Source organism: Biomphalaria glabrata, chromosome 14, assembly GCF_947242115.1.
Source record: "Biomphalaria glabrata chromosome 14, xgBioGlab47.1, whole genome shotgun sequence".
Lineage (NCBI taxonomy): Eukaryota > Metazoa > Mollusca > Gastropoda > Planorbidae > Biomphalaria > Biomphalaria glabrata.
In genome coordinates, this window is record NC_074724.1 from 14,907,736 (window position 1) to 14,927,137 (window position 19,402).

At 32.5% G+C, this 19,402-nt stretch overlaps 2 protein-coding genes across 5 annotated transcripts in view; one reads left to right on the forward strand and one right to left on the reverse strand.

Moving 5' to 3' along the window:
• Positions 1–11,508, forward strand: part of LOC106053177 (uncharacterized) — a 51,547-nt gene extending 40,039 nt beyond the window's left edge. For all 4 annotated transcript variants that reach the window (XM_056010324.1, XM_056010325.1, XM_056010326.1 and 1 more), the window contains 4 exons: positions 2,318–2,520; positions 3,170–3,377; positions 8,055–8,336; positions 10,682–11,508. In XM_056010324.1, the coding sequence (XP_055866299.1) occupies positions 2,318–2,520; positions 3,170–3,377; positions 8,055–8,336; positions 10,682–10,704 (716 nt within the window). In that variant the 3' untranslated portion in view covers positions 10,705–11,508. The remainder of the gene's footprint in view (positions 1–2,317; positions 2,521–3,169; positions 3,378–8,054; positions 8,337–10,681) is intronic.
• A 5-nt stretch (positions 11,509–11,513) lies between these two features.
• Positions 11,514–18,718, reverse strand: LOC106053180 (gastrula zinc finger protein XlCGF52.1-like). Its single transcript, XM_013208672.2, has 2 exons — positions 18,575–18,718; positions 11,514–13,853 (listed from the first exon to the last, which is right to left on the reverse strand). Exon 2 carries the CDS (start codon positions 13,812–13,814, stop codon positions 12,582–12,584), a length of 1,233 nt encoding a protein of 410 aa, XP_013064126.2. The 5' UTR covers positions 13,815–13,853; positions 18,575–18,718; the 3' UTR covers positions 11,514–12,581.
• Between the last annotated feature and the right edge of the window lie 684 nt (positions 18,719–19,402).

The window sequence follows — 19,402 nt, forward strand, 5'->3', positions numbered from 1 at the left end:
AGATTGCAGTAGACAGTGAACGAGCACAAACACATCTCACGACATTGTTTAACTACTATGAACACACACTGGGCGAATCAGGGGGGGGGGCGGTAGGGGCGATCGCCTCCCCCCCCACTCGGCCGACCCCCCCCCCCTTCCCGAATTTTAGTAAAAAAAATCGCACAATTTGTATACGAATTTTTTAGTTATGTTAAAATATATACTAATTATTTATATTTCAACCTATTTTTAGATTATTTCGCCTCCCTTCCTTATAGTATGTTGGCCGATTCGATTTGGTGGGATGGGGAGGTGGCGATGGCATCAATAAATCCCCCCCCCCTAAATTTTCGAGTGTGGTGGGCGGTCAAATTTATTTGTAGAAATCACAGCTTGTTAACTGAATCAATTGAATATCTTTATACAGGGGAGTAGCTAGGGATATGGGGCCCGAGGGGATTGACCACTTTGGGGCCCCTTGCATTTTGATATCCGACATCATGACATGAGATAATGTACTTAATAAATATATAAGCCTACATTCTAATTAGTACATAATATCAGTAAAGATAACAAGGAAAAGTCATTAAGAATCTTTTAATGTATAATACCGTTGTTTATTGGCGAAATAATGCACAAGTGACAAATCTCAATTCATATCGCTTCACGTCGTGCTTTCTGTGCAGCAAAGGCATCTATAACACCATTTATATCGATATTGTCTAGTATTTGTGACTCCACTGACATTAAAGCCAAGCTAAGTCTTTTTTTCTGGGTCAACACCGAAATAAAGCCTTGTATGAGCACATATAATTTTTCTCAAAGTATATATAATTCTAATTTCATGATAAAATCCTGATATGACAATATTAAAACAATGTAGCCTAGGCTAGTTTACTGGATATAGATATTATGGTATAGAAGATTCTAGTTCACTAATCTAGATATTTTTAGATATTTTTTAGATCTAGACTTAGAAGATATTGCGCAAAATGTTTATGAGCATGCATTTATCTATTTAACTTTTTAATCAATTTATACAGGGATACCCGCATTCTATTTTAAAGATTAAAAAAATAATAATAATGGCAATCAAACCATTGTTTTTTCTCTGTCGTCGATTACCTAGTTATTGTACTCCTAAACCCAGCCACCTAGGACCGGGGTCGGCAACCTGCGTCTCGCGAGTCACATTCGGCTCTTTAGTTCCACAGGCAAATAATATTTATTTTATCGAAACATTTTTTAAAAATAGTTCTGAAACTTTTTACGAAGATTAAGCGCCGATTCTCTCAGCCACTTAATTTCGCTTTTCACCACACCCCTCCCCCAATTACACGCGTCGTCACTGTTCTCAGAACGTCGGAAGCTCTCTTTCTATGTAGGTTTTAATTCGCTTTAACGCAAGACAAATTGGCATTAGAACCACGTGCTTTGACTGTGACGTATAGTTTGTTGTTTCAATTAAATGAGTTAGAAGCGATTTTTTTTCTCAAAGTTAGAGGCAATCTACAAGTAATGCTATTCTGACAAGCTTTTCGGTACCACTAGAAATTGCACAAAAAGGCAAACCATTTACAGCTGATGAGTATGTCAAAGACGGCTTTCTACGTGCATCTGAAGAACTGTTTCGTGATCTCAAAAACAAAGCTAAAAGAAGAAAAGCGCCAGAGAAGAAAAGCAAGGCCAATGACACTAACTCCAGCTGGAATAACCTGACCAATGTGCAGCCGAACATTCCTGGCTCACATAGGTCTCACCAGCCACATGAGGAGGCAGAAAACACCAGTGCAAAACCATCAGCCCCCCTGGATGAAAAAGTGATCCTCGTCGAACCACGATGGACGAACTATATATATATATATTATATCACTCAATAATATACATAAACTGTCAATTTCGTCGGATAATCATTAGAACCCTTTTCGAGATTCATGTAAAGTGTTCTTCTACCTTTTTTTTTATCCATAATGATTTTGAAGATGTTAAAAGGAATTTTTAAACAAAAAAAGATATAATTCTGCAGGGTTTTAATTAATATAAAGGTTGCTGTTCCATCATAAAATATTTCTAGTTACATAAAAATATTGTTATTCTAGAAAAATGAAAATATTAAGGAATGAATGCATTTGAAAATTTGACATGATAGCGCGTTTTTTTTTTATTTTCAAAAATTTAACAGCAATTTTTTCATAGGTTTTCATAGAGAATATTAAGTGATTTTGTGGAAAAAAAAATATTTACTTCTACTTAAAGAAGGTTTAAACTCATTTTTGTACGATATTTAAGACCTTAATGTTCAAATATATATATATATATATATATATTTACCTAGGCCACATTGGCGATTCTGTGACAGAGGTAGTGCACCTTAATCCTTATACTAAACAGAGTTATTCTGGCTGCCAGGAAAAATTTATAGATGGATTAGATCGATACATATACAATGGGACTCTTGATACAACATCTCAAGATTTAAGCAGGAGGCAGATTGTTTACTTTGAGATGCAAACCTCATCATTAACTGGTTACTATATAGTGAGTCTCACTGTTTTACTGTCTTGTTTTCTATTAAATAGTAAGTAGGTCTCTCTTTTTTTTTTAATTATTGTATTAGAATGTTATTAACAACAGATCTATCTTAGGTCCATTTAATCTGTCACTATGTCTTACTTTTTTCCATTAATCATCGACTAAAGTTGTCAACTTTGTACACTTAGCAGGTTTCATTTGCTCATTTCAATTTTGTATAACGCATCTTTCATGCATCAAGAATATTATGCTTAGTGCGCTATGGTCCAATCTCTTTTGTGGACCCATTGTAGGCGCACGGTATTTGAACATAGATTTCCATGCTGCCTTTAGGCGCTTAGAAAATATTTCTCTGCTCAAGACGGGATTTGAACCCCTACCAAAGGTAGCCATTGGGTTTCAGCTTTAAGCCACACTTCCCACATCCATGTTTGCATTTAAATATACTTTAAAAACTAACGCTCTCATTTCGAAATCTTAAATATCTCTACTCTTTACTACATCGGGCTATTCCTATTGTTTCGCATACCACGCGGTAATTGAATTTGTTAATTTAGCTGGAAAAAAAGTTGTTTTTTTTTATTATATAACACCTTGCCTAGATAATTTTGACTATAACTGAAACTATTGTTTAATTTTTTCATAAACTTTTTAGGTTTGCCAAGTTTCCATTTATCCAAATTGTGATAATACCGATACATTGGGTGCGTGCTACTGTAGAAATGTACAACATTCTAAGGTGGAATTGATTTTGAATCTTACAGCAACCATGAGATTTTCTAATGGTACCCTGAGGATACTGTGGCCTCAATTTGGTAGCTCTTCAGACATAAGTAATGAAGAACTAATTCCTATTACCTATGGTAAGTTCACATCTTCTTATCAATCTAAAACAAAGCACTGCAAATGTACATAAAACTAATATAATACAGACGTTACTTCAAAAAAAAAATATGATTACTTCCTACGCGTTATGCATTTACTTATGCATGTTAACTAATGACTTAAATTCTGCCAAGTCATTGGTTTTTCTGGCTTGATCGGGCAACCCATCCCATGCTCTAATAGCACCAGGGAAGAAGGAGTATTTTTAAATTTGTCCTAGCATATGAAACGAGGAATATTCCTTTATCTTTGTGTCTTTCTAAGTATGTTATTATATTTTGTTTTTTTGTATTTGAAGATTATGGTTCAGTGTTTTATGTATGACTGCTACTTTGCTTTTGAGTCGTCTCTCCTTAAGGCTTTCTAAATTTAATGATTTTACTAAAGGTGTTACTCTAGTCAAATGTAAATATTCGTTAATTATGAATCTCACTGCTCTATTTTGTGTCTGTTCCAGTTTCTTAATAATTTCTTGAGTTGATGGGTCCTAAACAGTGGATGCATATTATATTGTTGGCCTAACCATGGTTAAATAACATTTTAGTTGTATGTTCTTATTTGATTTATAGAAATTTCTTTTAATAAACCCTAATGTTTGATTTTTTTTTAGCGTAAGGGGAAAAAGCCGCTATTAGATTTGTGCAAAATGTCCGTCTGTCCGTCTGTCACACTCAGATCTCAAAAACTAGAAGAGATATGAAAAATATTATTTCATCATTAAATCCGGCTTGAAAAGTTTAGGTGCAACGGCTACTTTTGGTTTTCTAAAAGCAAACCGTTTAAATTATGAAATTAATTTTGCAAGCGATTTTTTCAAAAATAATACACCAATTCTAAAACAATTACGTAAATGTAAGGGAGTCAATGTTACAATATGCTAACAAAGATCGACAATTTTTGTGTATTTTCAGTATCACTAAGTCAAATATATTTTAAAAATGTACAGGAAATGTTTACAACAAATATAAATAATAGTTAAAGATGTTTTTTCTGGTCAACTAGCTGCTAAAATTAAAAGAAAACATTTCTGTTTGTTTATGAAGGCTAATAATGCACTTTGTATGTAAATATCACGCACACTTTTTTAAAATGGACTTTTTATGCAGCGATTTTCGTGCAGTTGCGTAACGTCGCAACATTATCAGGTGCTAAACCAATTCCTTAAACTTTTTTTAAAAAATCAGATTTTATTTATTTTTTGTTTAGTGCCCCCATCCGAAAAAAAGAAGATTATTTTTGTGTGTTTTGTCTGTTGGTCGGTCTGTCCGTCACGATTAGATTTAAAAAACTAGAACTCTAAAAGCTATTGAAAATCTGATTTACCCTTTAATGTTCCTCCCGTAACATCTCAATAGTTTTAAGTAGGCCTATCTAAAATTGATTGTTCTGGATTTTTTTGTGCAAAACTAATCAACGGCAACAAATGTTTATTTGCTCTGCTAACTTATATTACATTCAATTTCCATGCTTAAACGTTGCAAAAACACAATATCAATAATATGTTGTTCCGTTTTTTATGTAAATAGCATATTAATGCTAAATCAAAATCTCTATACTGACTTATATTTCATTAAGTGTAAAAATGTTCCGGATATTGTTTTATAAAACATGAATTATGCCTAATGATTGAAATCGCATAATTTACTAATATTACACTTATATTATTTGACAATGCGTCACTATAATTTGGTTATTAATATCAAATTGTTCCGTATTTTCATCTTTAAACAATTTTTAAAAATATCGACAATAGGTTGTTCAGGGCTTTAAAAAAAAGTAATTTACTAGAATTGGTTACTGAAAATTACTTTTTAGACATTTAATTTTCTTTCTGAAACATAATATAGAAGTTTTGTAATCGATAAAGAATGTTCCGGATTTTGTTTCTTACAAATCGTCGCCAGAAATTTCCGAATTTATTTAAAAATCTACTAACGCCAAATAATTGTTTGAACTCCCTCTACTAATTAATAAACAAATAATCTTCTCATTTACGAAATAAAGTTTTTACGGATTTTTATGAAAAATATTTTAACTCACTTCTCTCTTACAGTACATTTAACTTTCTACCTAAAACATTAAAAAATCTAATTGTCGTTAATATTATGTTCCGATTTTTAAGGAAAACAGAATCCAAACACCAAAGTAAGGTATGAAAATCTCTCCACATGGCTGTAGTACATCTAATTTTTATACGAGACCATCCAAAAAATTTAATTAACGGTATTACATTTATCTGAAATTCTCTTTTTCTTTTATTATTTATACAAACATCCGGAACAATCTATTATATAAACTTTTCAATTGTGTTCATACCTAAAAATTATTGCGATGTTTTGAAACGTAAAATAAAGGTTAATCAATTTTTAATAACTTTTAGTTGTTGTTTTTTTTTATATCAAGATGACGGACAGACCGACTGACAGACAAAACGCAAAAACAATGCGGCTTTGATCCTCTTTAAATAAATTCTATTAGAACTCAGTGCACCAATGTCTATGAACCCTCGTTAAATATCTCGTGTAAATAAAGACATTTTTTTTATCGTACCGGTACTAGCCTATTGTGAGGTAATTGAATTTTTTTTCTTTGACGTCATATTTATGGACTCTTTAAATGTAATGCTAAAAGAACGCACTCTGTGCACCAATGTCTATTAACGCTCGAGAAATTGCTCGTATTGATGAAAACATATTTTAGTCTAACTAAGCCGTGTGACGTAGTGTTTTTTTCCCCTTTGACGTCACATGGAATGAATTCTTTAAATGAAATGCTAAAAGAACGCACTCGGTGCACCAATGTCTATGAACACTCGATAAATCGCTCGTATTGATGAAGGCGATTTTTAGTCTAGCTAGGCCGTGTGACGTAGTGTTTTTTTTTCCTTTGACGTCATATGGAATGAATTCTTTAAATGAAATGCTAAAAGAACGCACTCGGTGCACCAATGTCTATGAACACTCGATAAATCGCTCGTATTGATGAAGGCGATTTTTAGTCTAGCTAGGCCGTGTGACGTAGTGTTTTTTTTTCCTTTGACGTCATATGGAATGAATTCTTTAAATGAAATGCTAAAAGAACGCACTCGGTGCACCAATGTCTATAAACACTCGATAAATGGTTCGTATTTATGAAGGTGATTTTTATTCTAGCTAGGCTGTGTGACGTAGTGTTTTTTTTTTCTTTGACGTCATATGGAATGAATTCTTTAAATGAAATGCTAAAAGAACGCACTCGGCGCACCAAAGTCTATGAACACTCTATAAATAGCTCGTATTGATGAAGGCGATTTTTAGTCTAGCTAGGCCGTGTGACGTAGTGTTTTTTTTTTTCCCTCTGACGTTTTATGGAATTAATTCTTCAAATGAAATGAAAAAAGAACTCCGTATAGTAATGTTTATTAAGCCTCGTTATGTGACTCGCGTTTAAAAAAAGGAATGATATCTTGATTTAGATCTAATCTAGATTTTTAAAACTAGATCTAGATTTTTATTACAGTATATCTAGATCTGGATTTATATTCTAATTAAAATTATTTTAGAATTTCTAGATCTAGTTTAGACTAAAATAGACTAGATTAAGATGTAGAATTTCAATTTCTAAACTTAAAGTGTAAAAAAAAGTGTAGATTTTTATTTCCAAACGTTTTGATCAATATTGCAATGTTATAATATACTAAAACTAATCTACTATTTTTTATTTAATTTAAATTTACGACAAATGAATCTTTGAAACATTATTACTTTTGACCATCAAAATTAAATCACCTCTTGAATATTATTTGCGAATATGCAGATCCGACAGGGATCCGACTTCGACGGGGGCCTCCTCTGAGTTTGTGTAACACAAACTCTCTTTGTAATCTTGTTTTTTTATAATTTCATCAATATGGGGATTCCATGACAGTATTTTTATTTATTATAAAACCTATGTATTTTGAGTTTTTAGTCTGTATTATTGGTTTTCCATGAATAAGATAAGTGGAATTTGTTTTAGTTTTGTTTTTTTTATTACTCTTAATAAACGACATTTTTTTCTGGATGGAAAGACATGTTCCATTTTAATTCCCATTTCTGTAATTCATCTAATTCTTTATAAGAAAACTATAGGAAATTAGAATACGCTGAATGTTTTTATTCATGCAAGACCAAATTTAGTCTTGATAATGACCTAGACTATAGATTTCTACCTTAAAAAAACATTATTATTAGAAACAAGCTCACTCGGATGATTTTGGGAAGACCTCAATGAATGTGGGTAGTACAAAATTAATTTAAAAGAACAATTACTTAAAGACATATAAATAACCGTTCTCCAGAAGTGAGCTGTATCTTTCAGAAACCAGTTGCCATAGGATTAAGTATTAGTTAAGAAAACCCCACGGCTTCTGATCTTTTTAAGGACGGGTGTCTGAGTATAAAAAATATCGTTTAGCCAGGTTTCCCGACAAGATAATTTTCAATCGAACAATAGGTAAAAATAACTTGATGATTTAAGTGATATAAAAATAAATAAATAAATAAAATGTTATGTCGTAAATGGCATTCAAATATATTGCACTCCTGGCATTTCTAAATTAATATAGCATGTTGGTTGCTATGATTATTTTGGCATTTCGAAAAAAAAAATCTAATTATTTTTATTTTATATTTCAGCCCAACCTGTTGCAACACTTAAAGTGGACAATGTTCATGTGAGTCTTGATACATGTGATTTTCAATTGACAACAACACATTTGATAGAATGGTGTGTCACAGGACTCCATTCTTATATTCTGACCTTGAATGTTTCATCTACTGGCCTACGGTCACACAATGAATGTATTAAGTTCACGTACACGTTTAGCAGCAGTGAGTGTAGCCCAATAAACTTTAGTGTTTCATATCTCGAGCTAGACGGACGTAGAAGAGCAAACAGAAAATCTTGTTTCTTGGACAGTAAGTTTATTTTAATATCTTAACGTGAATATGTATTTATTTATTTATTACATCTGTCATAACATGGTTTTCTGGTCTGAAAAATATCATAATATTAAACTGCTTTAACAGAGCCTGGTTTGTAAAATGTTTTTGATTTTATTTAGACTGTAAAGATTACAAGATAGTAAGACGACGGGATGATAGCTGGCAGAACTCGAACCGAGGACCATCGAACGACAGTTTAGAGCGCATACCAGACGAACAGGCAGCTATAATGGTTGTTATAAACTTTCGTAGCCACCTTCCTACATGATTTTTGTTTTTGAAGTAGCCTGAGAATTATTTTCAAACTCAAAAAAAAAAAAAAGATTAGAAAAACATATATAAGTAGGCTACGAGAGATTGTGGAGGCGCGGTGGTACAGCGCTTGACTTTCGAACCGGGATAGAGGTTTCGAATCCTGGTGAAGACTTGGATTTTTAATTTCGGGATATTTGGGCACCTCTGAGTCCACTCAGCTCTATTGGGTACCTGACATTAATTGGAAAAGTAAAGGCGGTTGGTCGTTGTGCTGGCCACATGACACCCTCGTTAACCATAGGTCACAGAATCGACTTTGGGAAATTTAGGCACCGGATATTTAGGCACCACATATTTACGGATATTTATGCACCAGAAATTTAGGCACCCGGATTTTTAGGCGCTTTTTGACAAGGCGGAAAATTAGACACTCTTTAATTAGCGACCTTAATTTTGAAAATCATTTTAAAATGTTAACGTTTATTTTATCCTTAGGCTATGGGCTATCGGTGACGTTATAATAAATAGCAACTATAACGATTCTAACTAACGAAAAGCTAGCAAAATGGAAAAAAAAAAGACAATCATTACAATGTGTGGGAAAAAATGACTCCTGGGTCATTATATAATATAGACATCACAGGATTCAGGGGAGGGGAGGTAGAGATAATTCTCCGCTCATTGCTTCCCTCCATCACCAACCCCTAAGGTTGACTGGCGAGTTTTTTAAATTGATGATTTGTGTAAATATTTAGTTACTAATGTAAATACTTTAGATTAAAAAGTATTATAAAATATGTTTATTTTGTCGGAGAGTTTTGGCGATAAATATAATCGCAATCGCATCTGCTTGTGGGAAATGGAGGGGTCGTACTTTTAAAATGGGATGGGCGTTGGGGGGGAAGGGGAGGAGGTATCTGGTAGAACGTTTTCCTTGCTGCCTTTAGGCGCTCACTTAACACAACTCTGCCCGAGTCGGGTGTCGAACCTCTAGCCAAGCCAAGTTCAAGCGTACTTAGCCTCTCAACCAGTTAGTTAGGTCCACTTTTCCTTAATCATGTATCTCTAAAACGTACAATTCAAAACATTAAAATATTTCTTATTCTTCTTCGTTCTAATTTTACATGTCGGAGGGTTCAGATCAGTAATCCTATATCTGAGATTAACCGCGTAGTGGTTTCCAGATCAGCAAGTTCTCTGTATAGTTTTTCTTCTATAGTAGGGTTTTAGGTCCAGTCTTGTTCGGGCCTCTTGATAAATATGCAGCTTTGAAGGACATGGTCAGCATTCTCTGGTGATGCTCCACAAGGGCAGGTTTCGTTCGTCCCAACTTTAAGCTACTGGAACATATGTTGTCTCATTCTGTTGAGTCCGGTTCTGAAACGAAAAATTATGCGTTGGTCGTGTCATTCAGATATTTAATACTTATCATTTTGCCAATGAGAATTTTCTTACTATATATTTTAATTTTCCTTGCTTAAATATCACCTCTTTGTGAAATTGAACTGAATGATGACTAATGTATTATTTTTAATTTTGTTTTTTAAAATGTATCTGAATTTAAAAATGTTGGATGCTATTTTGTTAGAAAATTATTTTTAAAATCTTGAAAAGAAAATGTTTTCATTAAAATATATTTCTTAATACTGGTATACATTTCCCATATACAAACAGAAAGTTGGAAATAACCATGATTCAACTCTTTTTTTAAATTATTATGGTATCTAATCATTTCAAGTTCAGTCCCAACATAAATTAGATCAAATAACTGAGGAGTTTCTTAACATTATCCACAATGGTTTTAAAACTATTTCTTGAACAAAGTTTTACCTCAAGCAGTTTGACAGTGATTTTGATTATACATTTTACTAGTTATTACATTGACAATGTTGAATTGTTTACTTGCTTTATCAGTACTGTTCACATTATAATCACTAATTTATTTATGACACAAAGTTTGGTCATTGGTGATTAAATTTTCATATTTGCATACATCTAAGCTTTAAATATTTATAGTCTGAAATTATCTTCATTATCTGTTTTGCAATCTTCTCTGATTTCAGTCCCTGTAGAAGAAATGCAATGAAACTAATGAGACTTTAAACTTGCTTTCTTGTTAGAGCTGGTTATCAATACAAAGCCAAGAGATCTCCAGTAACATGCTATTAACATTAAGCATATAAACGAATATTTTTTTCATTTTAGATTTACACTACTTTTTCATTTATAATAATATAAATCAAATAACTTTATATAATAGCTTTTTTTAAAATACATTTCCCATATACAAACATAAAGTTGGAAACAACCAATCAGCCTATATCAAATGTTGGTTGCAGCTGGTGTGACTTCTGGGTGTGCTAAGTTAAGTGAAGGAAGATGGTCTTATTATTATTATCATCTTATTTTAGTGTACCAATTAATTTTCAGGCTATAGCAAACTAGAACTGCAGAATAACTATTTAAATTATCTGAAGCCAAACTGTTACATGTTTTCAGGCTGATAATTAAAAGGGTGAACGCTGAAAATATAAATTCTTCCTTTTCTGAACATCAGCACAATATCTTGTCTATCACAATGCTAACTCCTGTTATAAGAGATTCATATTGCAGGGCTTACTTCTATACAGTTTTGGTAATGTGTACTTGAGATTTTTAAACAATTTTTGGAGAGTCATGTTATGTAATTTTTCCTTTTCGTTGTAATTTTTGATTTGTCAAAAATAACTGCACTTATGATACAATGGCTTAAATTTTTAGTCAAATGGTAGAGAGAGTGAAGAATTTTACCAATCTGTGAGCTACCAGTACACCAAAAATTAAATGTTCTTTAAAAGAATGAAGAAAAAACAAATATAAAAAATTCATGATAATTTATTTAATACACACAATGTTGTGAAACTTAATATTTAAACAAGAAAAAACATATAATTCCTTTTTCAAAAATACAATACCTCCTTTCTACTTGTAAGTTGTAACTTATATAGCCATTCTTAATAACTAATGAAAGTTGGATTTGAAAAATAATAATACGATAAGCCTTTAGATTTAGAGGAAGTACAAAATGTTCCTGAACATTAATTTGCTACACTCTTGAATGAATGCAAAGGCCTACAATCTGCTCAGGATAAATATTTTCTAGTTCTCTAGATGAATTGAAACATATTCCTTTTTATACTTTTATAATATTATAACAAATTAAACAAATTATAACAATATTAAAATTATAACAATCAAACTAGAGTTTTCCTAGTGTGGCTAAAGAGCTAGTAATCCTTTTCCCAACCATATACATCAACTGTAAAATTTCTTGGAATATCATTAAAGCCTACCTAGACAGAAGTTTCTTGAAGGTATGAGTTAAATAGATGTATTGTAAAAATATTTTTTTTTTTGTTAACTATTTTTCAAGCTAGGAGCTTAAAATGTATCAGAAGGAATGTTGTATGTACTGTGCTCATATCTTTTCATTGAGAATAAAATTTATATACAATATTTCTATTGAGGATAATCAAAAATGTTTCTTCTATTGATATTTATTGAGTTTTCCACCTTTTCATTTCTTATTACCATGAAATGAGAAATACAAGTAAGTACAAATGTGCTAATTTTGAACATTGCATAACCTTTTATTATAAACTATAGAAATCAAAACTGAAAAAAAAACAACAATATATGTAAATTAAAAACTATATATGTATATATATATATATAATATATACTGATTTCATAGCCAGGGATATTACAATACATTGTACAATTGGAAATATTTCATTAGGAAAGAAAGCAAATTATTTAAATGTAAAATATGGTGACTATACAAGATGCAAATTCACAACAAAACCAATATTTGAGAAGTGGCATGTTCCTTTGAATTTAAATTAGTCAAACAAAAGTTTTCAAATGTTTTTTTTACTGACACTGAATACGATTTAAATTACAAATTTCATTACAAAAGTAGCATTATGTAAGCATGGTCCTGTTCTTATAGTGAATCTGTTGGTGCCTCTTCAGCAAGTAGTTTTTGGAAAAGTTGGAGCCACAAATGTCACACCTGTAGTGTAATTCTATGGCATGGAGCTGTTTATGGATGTCCAAGTTGCTCTCTGAGCTAAGAACCTTGTTGCATATATCACACTGGTATGGGTTCACACCAGGGTGCTTCTGTCTGTGTCTCTGACGCTGGAAAGAGGTTGTAAAACACAGGCCGCAGGTCTCGCATGCGTAAGGCTTTTCTCCAGTGTGGATTCTTTGGTGGCGCTTCAGGAAGTGGTTAGTTAAGAAGGCCTTGTTGCAGACCTCACAAACAAATGGCTTTTCCCCAGAGTGGTGCATCTCATGCCGCTTGTACTCAAACTTTGTGAGAAATGTTTTTCCACAAACCAGGCAGACAAAAGGTTTCTCATCTGAGTGGACCCGCTCATGTCGCTTCAGCTTGTCAGTTGTGTTAAAAATTCGGCTGCATGTCGTGCACTGGTAATTCCCATCATTCTTATGAACATTTTCGTGCCGCCGAAGTTGGTAATTAGTGGCGAAACTTGTATGGCACACATTGCAGACATAGATGCATTCACCAGTATGTATCTTCTGATGATGCATCAAGTAGCTTTTGTTGCTGAAAGATTTGTGACATATGTTGCAAAGGTGAGGCTTAATACCAGTATGTGTTTGCTGATGCCTAGTAAAATGCCACTTATACTGAAAAGATTTGTTGCAAAGATCGCATTTATAAGGCCGTCTAACCATCTGGTCCTCAGATTCTATCTCAGAAATAGGCATCCCAGCTTCCACCATTCCATGACCTCTCATACCACCAGATGGATAGTACTGACCACATACTGGCATTAACTTGTTCTCATCAAAGTTACTGTTTTTCTGAATGGCACTGTTGGTTTCATATTTGAAATGCATATCGTAAAGTGGCATGTGAACAGGAAGTTGTGTGCTTTTCATAAGACCATCAGGCATATGATAGCATGGAGCGTTGGCACCTGCACAGTACCTTTCATGAGCAGCCTGTTCAATTTTAACGTGATCAGGCATTAAAGACATGAGACTTTCAACTCTGTTCTGCTGCATCTGATCATTACTTAGAAGAGTTAGATGTGAAGGATTGGACTTGGAAAGGCTATTCACATCATCTTTGATAAGATTCTGAATCTGAAAACCCATTGATTCTTTTCTTTGCTCCTCCATTTTGTAGTCACGTCCAAGTCATTATGCAGCAATTATCTTCTGAAAGGAAAAAAAAAACAAAAAGATCTTTACAGTCAACATTAATGTCACAAAAATGTAGGACAAAAAATAAAATAGTATGCAATTGATCTAATAAAATATTAGTAAGCAGAGAGGAGCGTGATTTTTTAATGTTAGAATACTGTCAGTACAACCAATTAAAAATAGAACAATAAGTTTATTTCTATTTCTATTTCATCGAAGCATAGTCTCTGATGACTTCCAAAACTAGTACTTAATTATTTTATTGATACTAGAAAATGTAAACAATTGTCTGTTGACAAGATAGTAAGACCTAGTATTATCTAAATAGAAAAAAAATGTAACATACACCTGTTTATTGGTATACCGGTACTGGTACATATAAAGTGTAAGAAATGATAAAACAAAAGCTTCTCCTCCCCTTTTTACTCTTTCACTCCTAATCGACGATACCATCGTTGATTTGAACTCATTAAGTTAAATTAATATTTAATTTTTTAAAACTTGACTTTGTGTTATATAAAAAGAGCATGCATTTCCCTTCAATTCTATACCAAAAACATTTTCTGATAACAAAAAACAAAGCTATTGAAGCCCAATCATAACAGGGTAGTGAAATATAATGATAAAAATGAAGAATTCCTTCAAAACATGGACAAATAATTACGGAGAAAAGAGTTAACAATACTGTGTATATAAAATTACTAAAAAGTAAATTAATTCAGTTTTGATTTTAACTAATTAAAGAATTTATAAAGGTGCCGGTACAGAAAAACCATCTGTTTTTTTATGAACCTACAATAGAACTAGAGAACAATTCTAGGCTTATATATCTAGTTCATAACTAACCAAATAACCAGGGCAAAGTGTTCTACGAATAATATTTTTATTGTATTTTATTGAAAATATTGCAAAAGAAACTAAATTATTTAAACATCTGTTTCAAATTAATATTTTTAGTATAATAATAAAGTGGCAAATCAGAATTTTTTATTCATTATCGCTTTTACTTTGGACTTGAATGCCAAGAAGGGGTCAATTATTATTTTATAAACGAGAGGAAATAAATTAAATATTATAAATAGTTGATGCCTACTCATAATGCATATATGGCCCACTCAGATCCTATTTAAATCTAGGTTTAGAAAAGATTATAAAATCATCATACATCACAGTTTTCACAAGTGAATGGTAAACAGCCTATATATATATATATTTCTCTGTGGTAGGAATGTACATTCTTAGTATCTTATAGATACTATAATATAGCCATCATGAGCATTAGAGGTAATGATTTAATCTTGTATTAACTCAACTTAAATCCTCCTCATAAACAGAGCCTGTAATATTTGTAATATATTATCTAGGCCTATTTGTATGTTAAATTGACATTTGCTTACTATCTATATATATAATTCTCTTCGTCGCTTAAGAATTTGGATGAGAAAAAGAAGGGGGGTGGGGGGGAGAACAAGTATTCACCGGTCACTACGGATGGCTGCCCGGTCGTGCGGTTTGCGAGCTGGACTGTCGTTTGGATTTATCAAACCCTGCTCACTCCCATTACCCTCTGTCCTTCAACTCTGAAGGAACATCCAAAACATGTAATAAATCATTTTACAAACAAACCATTTTACAAACACTAAATAGCAGTGCCGGACTTAACCATTATGACCAAGAAGTCATGGAAAGAGAACAAGTAATCTACTAGATGTATATTCACCCGTCACTAAATAGCAGGGCTGGACTTATGCAAAATGGATTTTGCGGGACCAAGTTTGGTAGAGAAGCAGATAATAAGTGAAATTTAAGAGTTTGTATTAGAAAATAAATTCGTCTATGCATTTTATTCATTCTTTCCTATATACAGAATTACTTTACGCGCCTTGCGTGTAGCAAAGTCATACAGAATATAATAATAATTTTGTTTTCTACATAGATCACGCTCAATAGTAAGAATTACCAAACCAAATGTTTCACTAATTCTTTCAGAATTGTTGACCTCAAGTAATTCTTCATTAGTTTGAGGCGCGAGAAGCTTCTTTCACCAGATTACACAATTATGGTTAATGCATAAAGCTGTTTTTATTTATTGCGCGTAGGATTAGCGTTTTCCATATTGAATGACACCCCAAAATGACAATTTTTGTCTATATATTCCATATATTTTATGGACTTTTTCGTATCTTTTGCAATTTCAGGAGATTTCCAGGAGGTCCTGGTAAATTGACAGGAGAGCGCGGGAAATCTGTTTTAAGTTATAAAATGGTTTAATTAATAATTAATACACCTTGAATTAATAATAGACTCTATGGATGCTAACTATAAGTCACTAAATTCGTAGACTTATCACGTCTGTTTGCAATTTAATCTTCACTGACTCTACCATAAATCTAGAGTCTATACTATAGATTCTATATAGATCTAAGTCACTAAATTTGTGGACTTTTAACGACTGTGTGCAAATTATCTTCACTAACTCTACAGTAAATCTAGATTCTAGATCTAATTGTAAGTCACTAAATTCACAGACTTTTCTTCACGGCTGTGTGCAAATTGTCGTCACTAGATTCTAGTGATTTACCGTAAATGTAGAATCTAGCGTATTTCTAGAGTAATCTATACATTAGATTCATTAGATCATAAATGTATCAAGTAATTGACTAAAATTCTAAGTTCTACTCTAGTGATTCTAATTTATCTAGATCTAGATATAGGATATACTCTCTGTAAAAATCTGTTAGATCTCATCTAGTCTACAAGTCTACTAGAGTAAAGGATGGTTGTCGGACACGCTAAGCCATTCTCCGGCCATTTTTAAGTTTCAAAATTCATAACTCCGTAATGGTCTAACCTATGAATAAACTGATGGTGCCAATGAATTCGTCACCCTTTTGTCTATAAAAATAGCTATTTTGTAATATATCACTACGCATAGTTAAAATTAGATCTGATGTGAAGAGGGGTAGGTTGGGTTTTCTGATGCGTAAAAGTTTTCGTCATGATTTTTGTCTCTGTAAAAGTTGTTGGCCGGTTTGGAGATTTATCGGACACTTCAAAGGAAATAGATGTCTTCTATATATTAATCATGTTGTTATTAAGACATTTCATCCTTAATTTTATTATTCTGTACATTAGCGCAATGAAACAAGTCATATTATCACTTTTCCCACGCTCCACGCTTTCATTCTCGGCTTGTAACTGACGTCACACCATGGCCACTACTTTGGGGCTAGCCCAGCTGGTCGCGCTAGGGGAAAAAATCGCCTCTGTTGGGGAGGGGGGGGGGAGAAGAGGAGAAGTATTCTCTCTAGTCTACCTTCGGGGCACTTTTTTTCCCCGTAGCACAGCTCCACTAGCGCAGTGCGTGCCTGTCTCACCTTAGCCTTTTTGGTACCAGTCAGATAATTGCTAGTCTCCTGCTCTCTCTCTCACCTGCTTTTTTTTTTTTTGGACCGTGTAATGGTATGCTTAAGAGACGTGGAAATAGGGAAAAAAAAAAGGGGGGGGGGGAGACTTCATGTAGTATACACTCTTTTTTGATTTTGACAATCTCTTAGAATGTTGATGTTTCACACAATGGCCATTTAGCGCACCTAGTCGATCAATAATTGTAGGCTCGAGGTCTACAATGATATTGCTATTGTGACTTTTTTTTTTTAGCTGCCCATTGATGCCAATTTACTATTGTATATAAGCGTGCACTCAAGTGCTATAACATTTGTTGCATATTAAATGGTTTAAAATAAATGGTTATACGTTTTGCATACACCACATTAACTTTTTTTTAATAAAAATATGTTACGAATTTTTTTTTTGTGAAACATGTAACAAACACACACAAGAACACATACACATAACTTAAATATACATTTTGTACTATATTATTTTAACAAACAACAAAATTATTCTTGTAAATGTTTAAAAAAAAAACAATAACAATTTGTTTATATTTCCCCATATGTACGGTGTCAAGTTATTTCCCTTTGATGACTAGCGTCATATGACAATATGTTTTCTTATTCAGAAAAGGTAAAACTTGTTGGCCACCCCCTATTTACCATGTTTAAGTGGGAAAGGAGAGTCTGGGTTGTACAATTTATCTGTTTCTAGTGCCTATTTAGAAGCATTATATCTGGGTTTTAATTGGGTAATGCATCTAGGGGCTTAAAAATTGTCTTAGCTCCAGACCCTATCTCGTACTTCCCCTTGGGAGAAAAAAAGCTAAGTTTTACAGTAGTCTACTTTGACCCCAGATAAAATTACTTTCTCTCAATATAAAAGGGAGCTGTACGTGTCGGAAGTGTGACAAAATAGTCCATGCGCAATATTTATGCGGAAGTTGGGTAGTAAACATTCAATTAAAGAAGATTTAATAATAATACATCGAGGTGGCCTAAAGACTCTTCACTTACTAAACTGAGTTACTCAGTTACTCTTCAGTCTCTTGTCTTAACTCTCTCTACTAGAATAGATCTAATCTAGATCTAGATCTCTCTAGTTACTAGTCTTAGTCTCTACTACTCACTCACTAGATTCTAGTAGGCTACTAGTACTAGTCTAGGTCTAGCTAGATCTATCAATCTATCTGATAATCTATCATGATCTAGGCTAGATCTAGAAATCTAGTAGTAGATCTAGATCTACTCTAGATATCTACTAAATAATCTCTACTCTAGTCTAGATATAATAAGATATGTTATAGATCTAGACGTTAAACTAAAAATAAAACAACTTACAAATTAAGATAGGTTTGATATAGATTAGTAGAATTGTGTTTTGTTTTTAATTTTTATTTAAAATGCCTCTAGGAATTTAAAAAGCGTAATTTTAGTATTTTAACGCTATTATTTGTTTCTTTGGGAGCCATTATAATACGTCATGTCCGTGTGCCTTTTAGAATAGTTATTTTCTTTAACTAGATCTATATAAATGATTAAGCTTTATGGATAATTTAAATTTTGTTTCAAAAATAGATCTACTACTAAGGGTCGCATTTGTTTAAAGTATTCTTTTTTTCGAAAAACAAAAAATTCTAGATCTACATCTAATCATATTAAAATTTAGAACAAAATGATCACATGTAAAAATGTAAACTATTTTTTTTTTAAATCGATTGGCTTCTGAATGCATTTTTATCTGGCATGAAAAAAAATCTAAATTTATAACAAAGCACTACAGTGTTGTCAAACTTTATGTTTTGTTTACAATCTATATCTGGATATCTAGATCTAATTCTAGAACTAAGTAGGAAGAGCACGAAAATGATTTAGGGTCCAAAAATTTATTAATAGGCGATCAGATTTTAAAAATTATTTTTGTTAAGTAATATTGTAGATCATTGTCACAGGCCCACAAGCCCGATAATTACCCAGAGTAAAATTGAAATCATTAAATATAAATTATAATACATGTAAATAGTGTTTTTAATAAATTTAGTTCTAAAAAAAACTGCTATATTTTGAATGATGTCTATGAAGTGCCTTAAAAAGTTCAATATGATATGATTGCTGCTATATTTTTTTTTGTGTGTGATTTACTATGGTGCTGCCAACTAGTATTTTAAG

Coding starts and splice junctions, on each gene's coding strand:
- LOC106053180 (XM_013208672.2), bottom strand. CDS start 13,814: ATGGAGGAGCAAAGAAAAGAATCAATGGGTTTTCAGATTCAGAATCTT.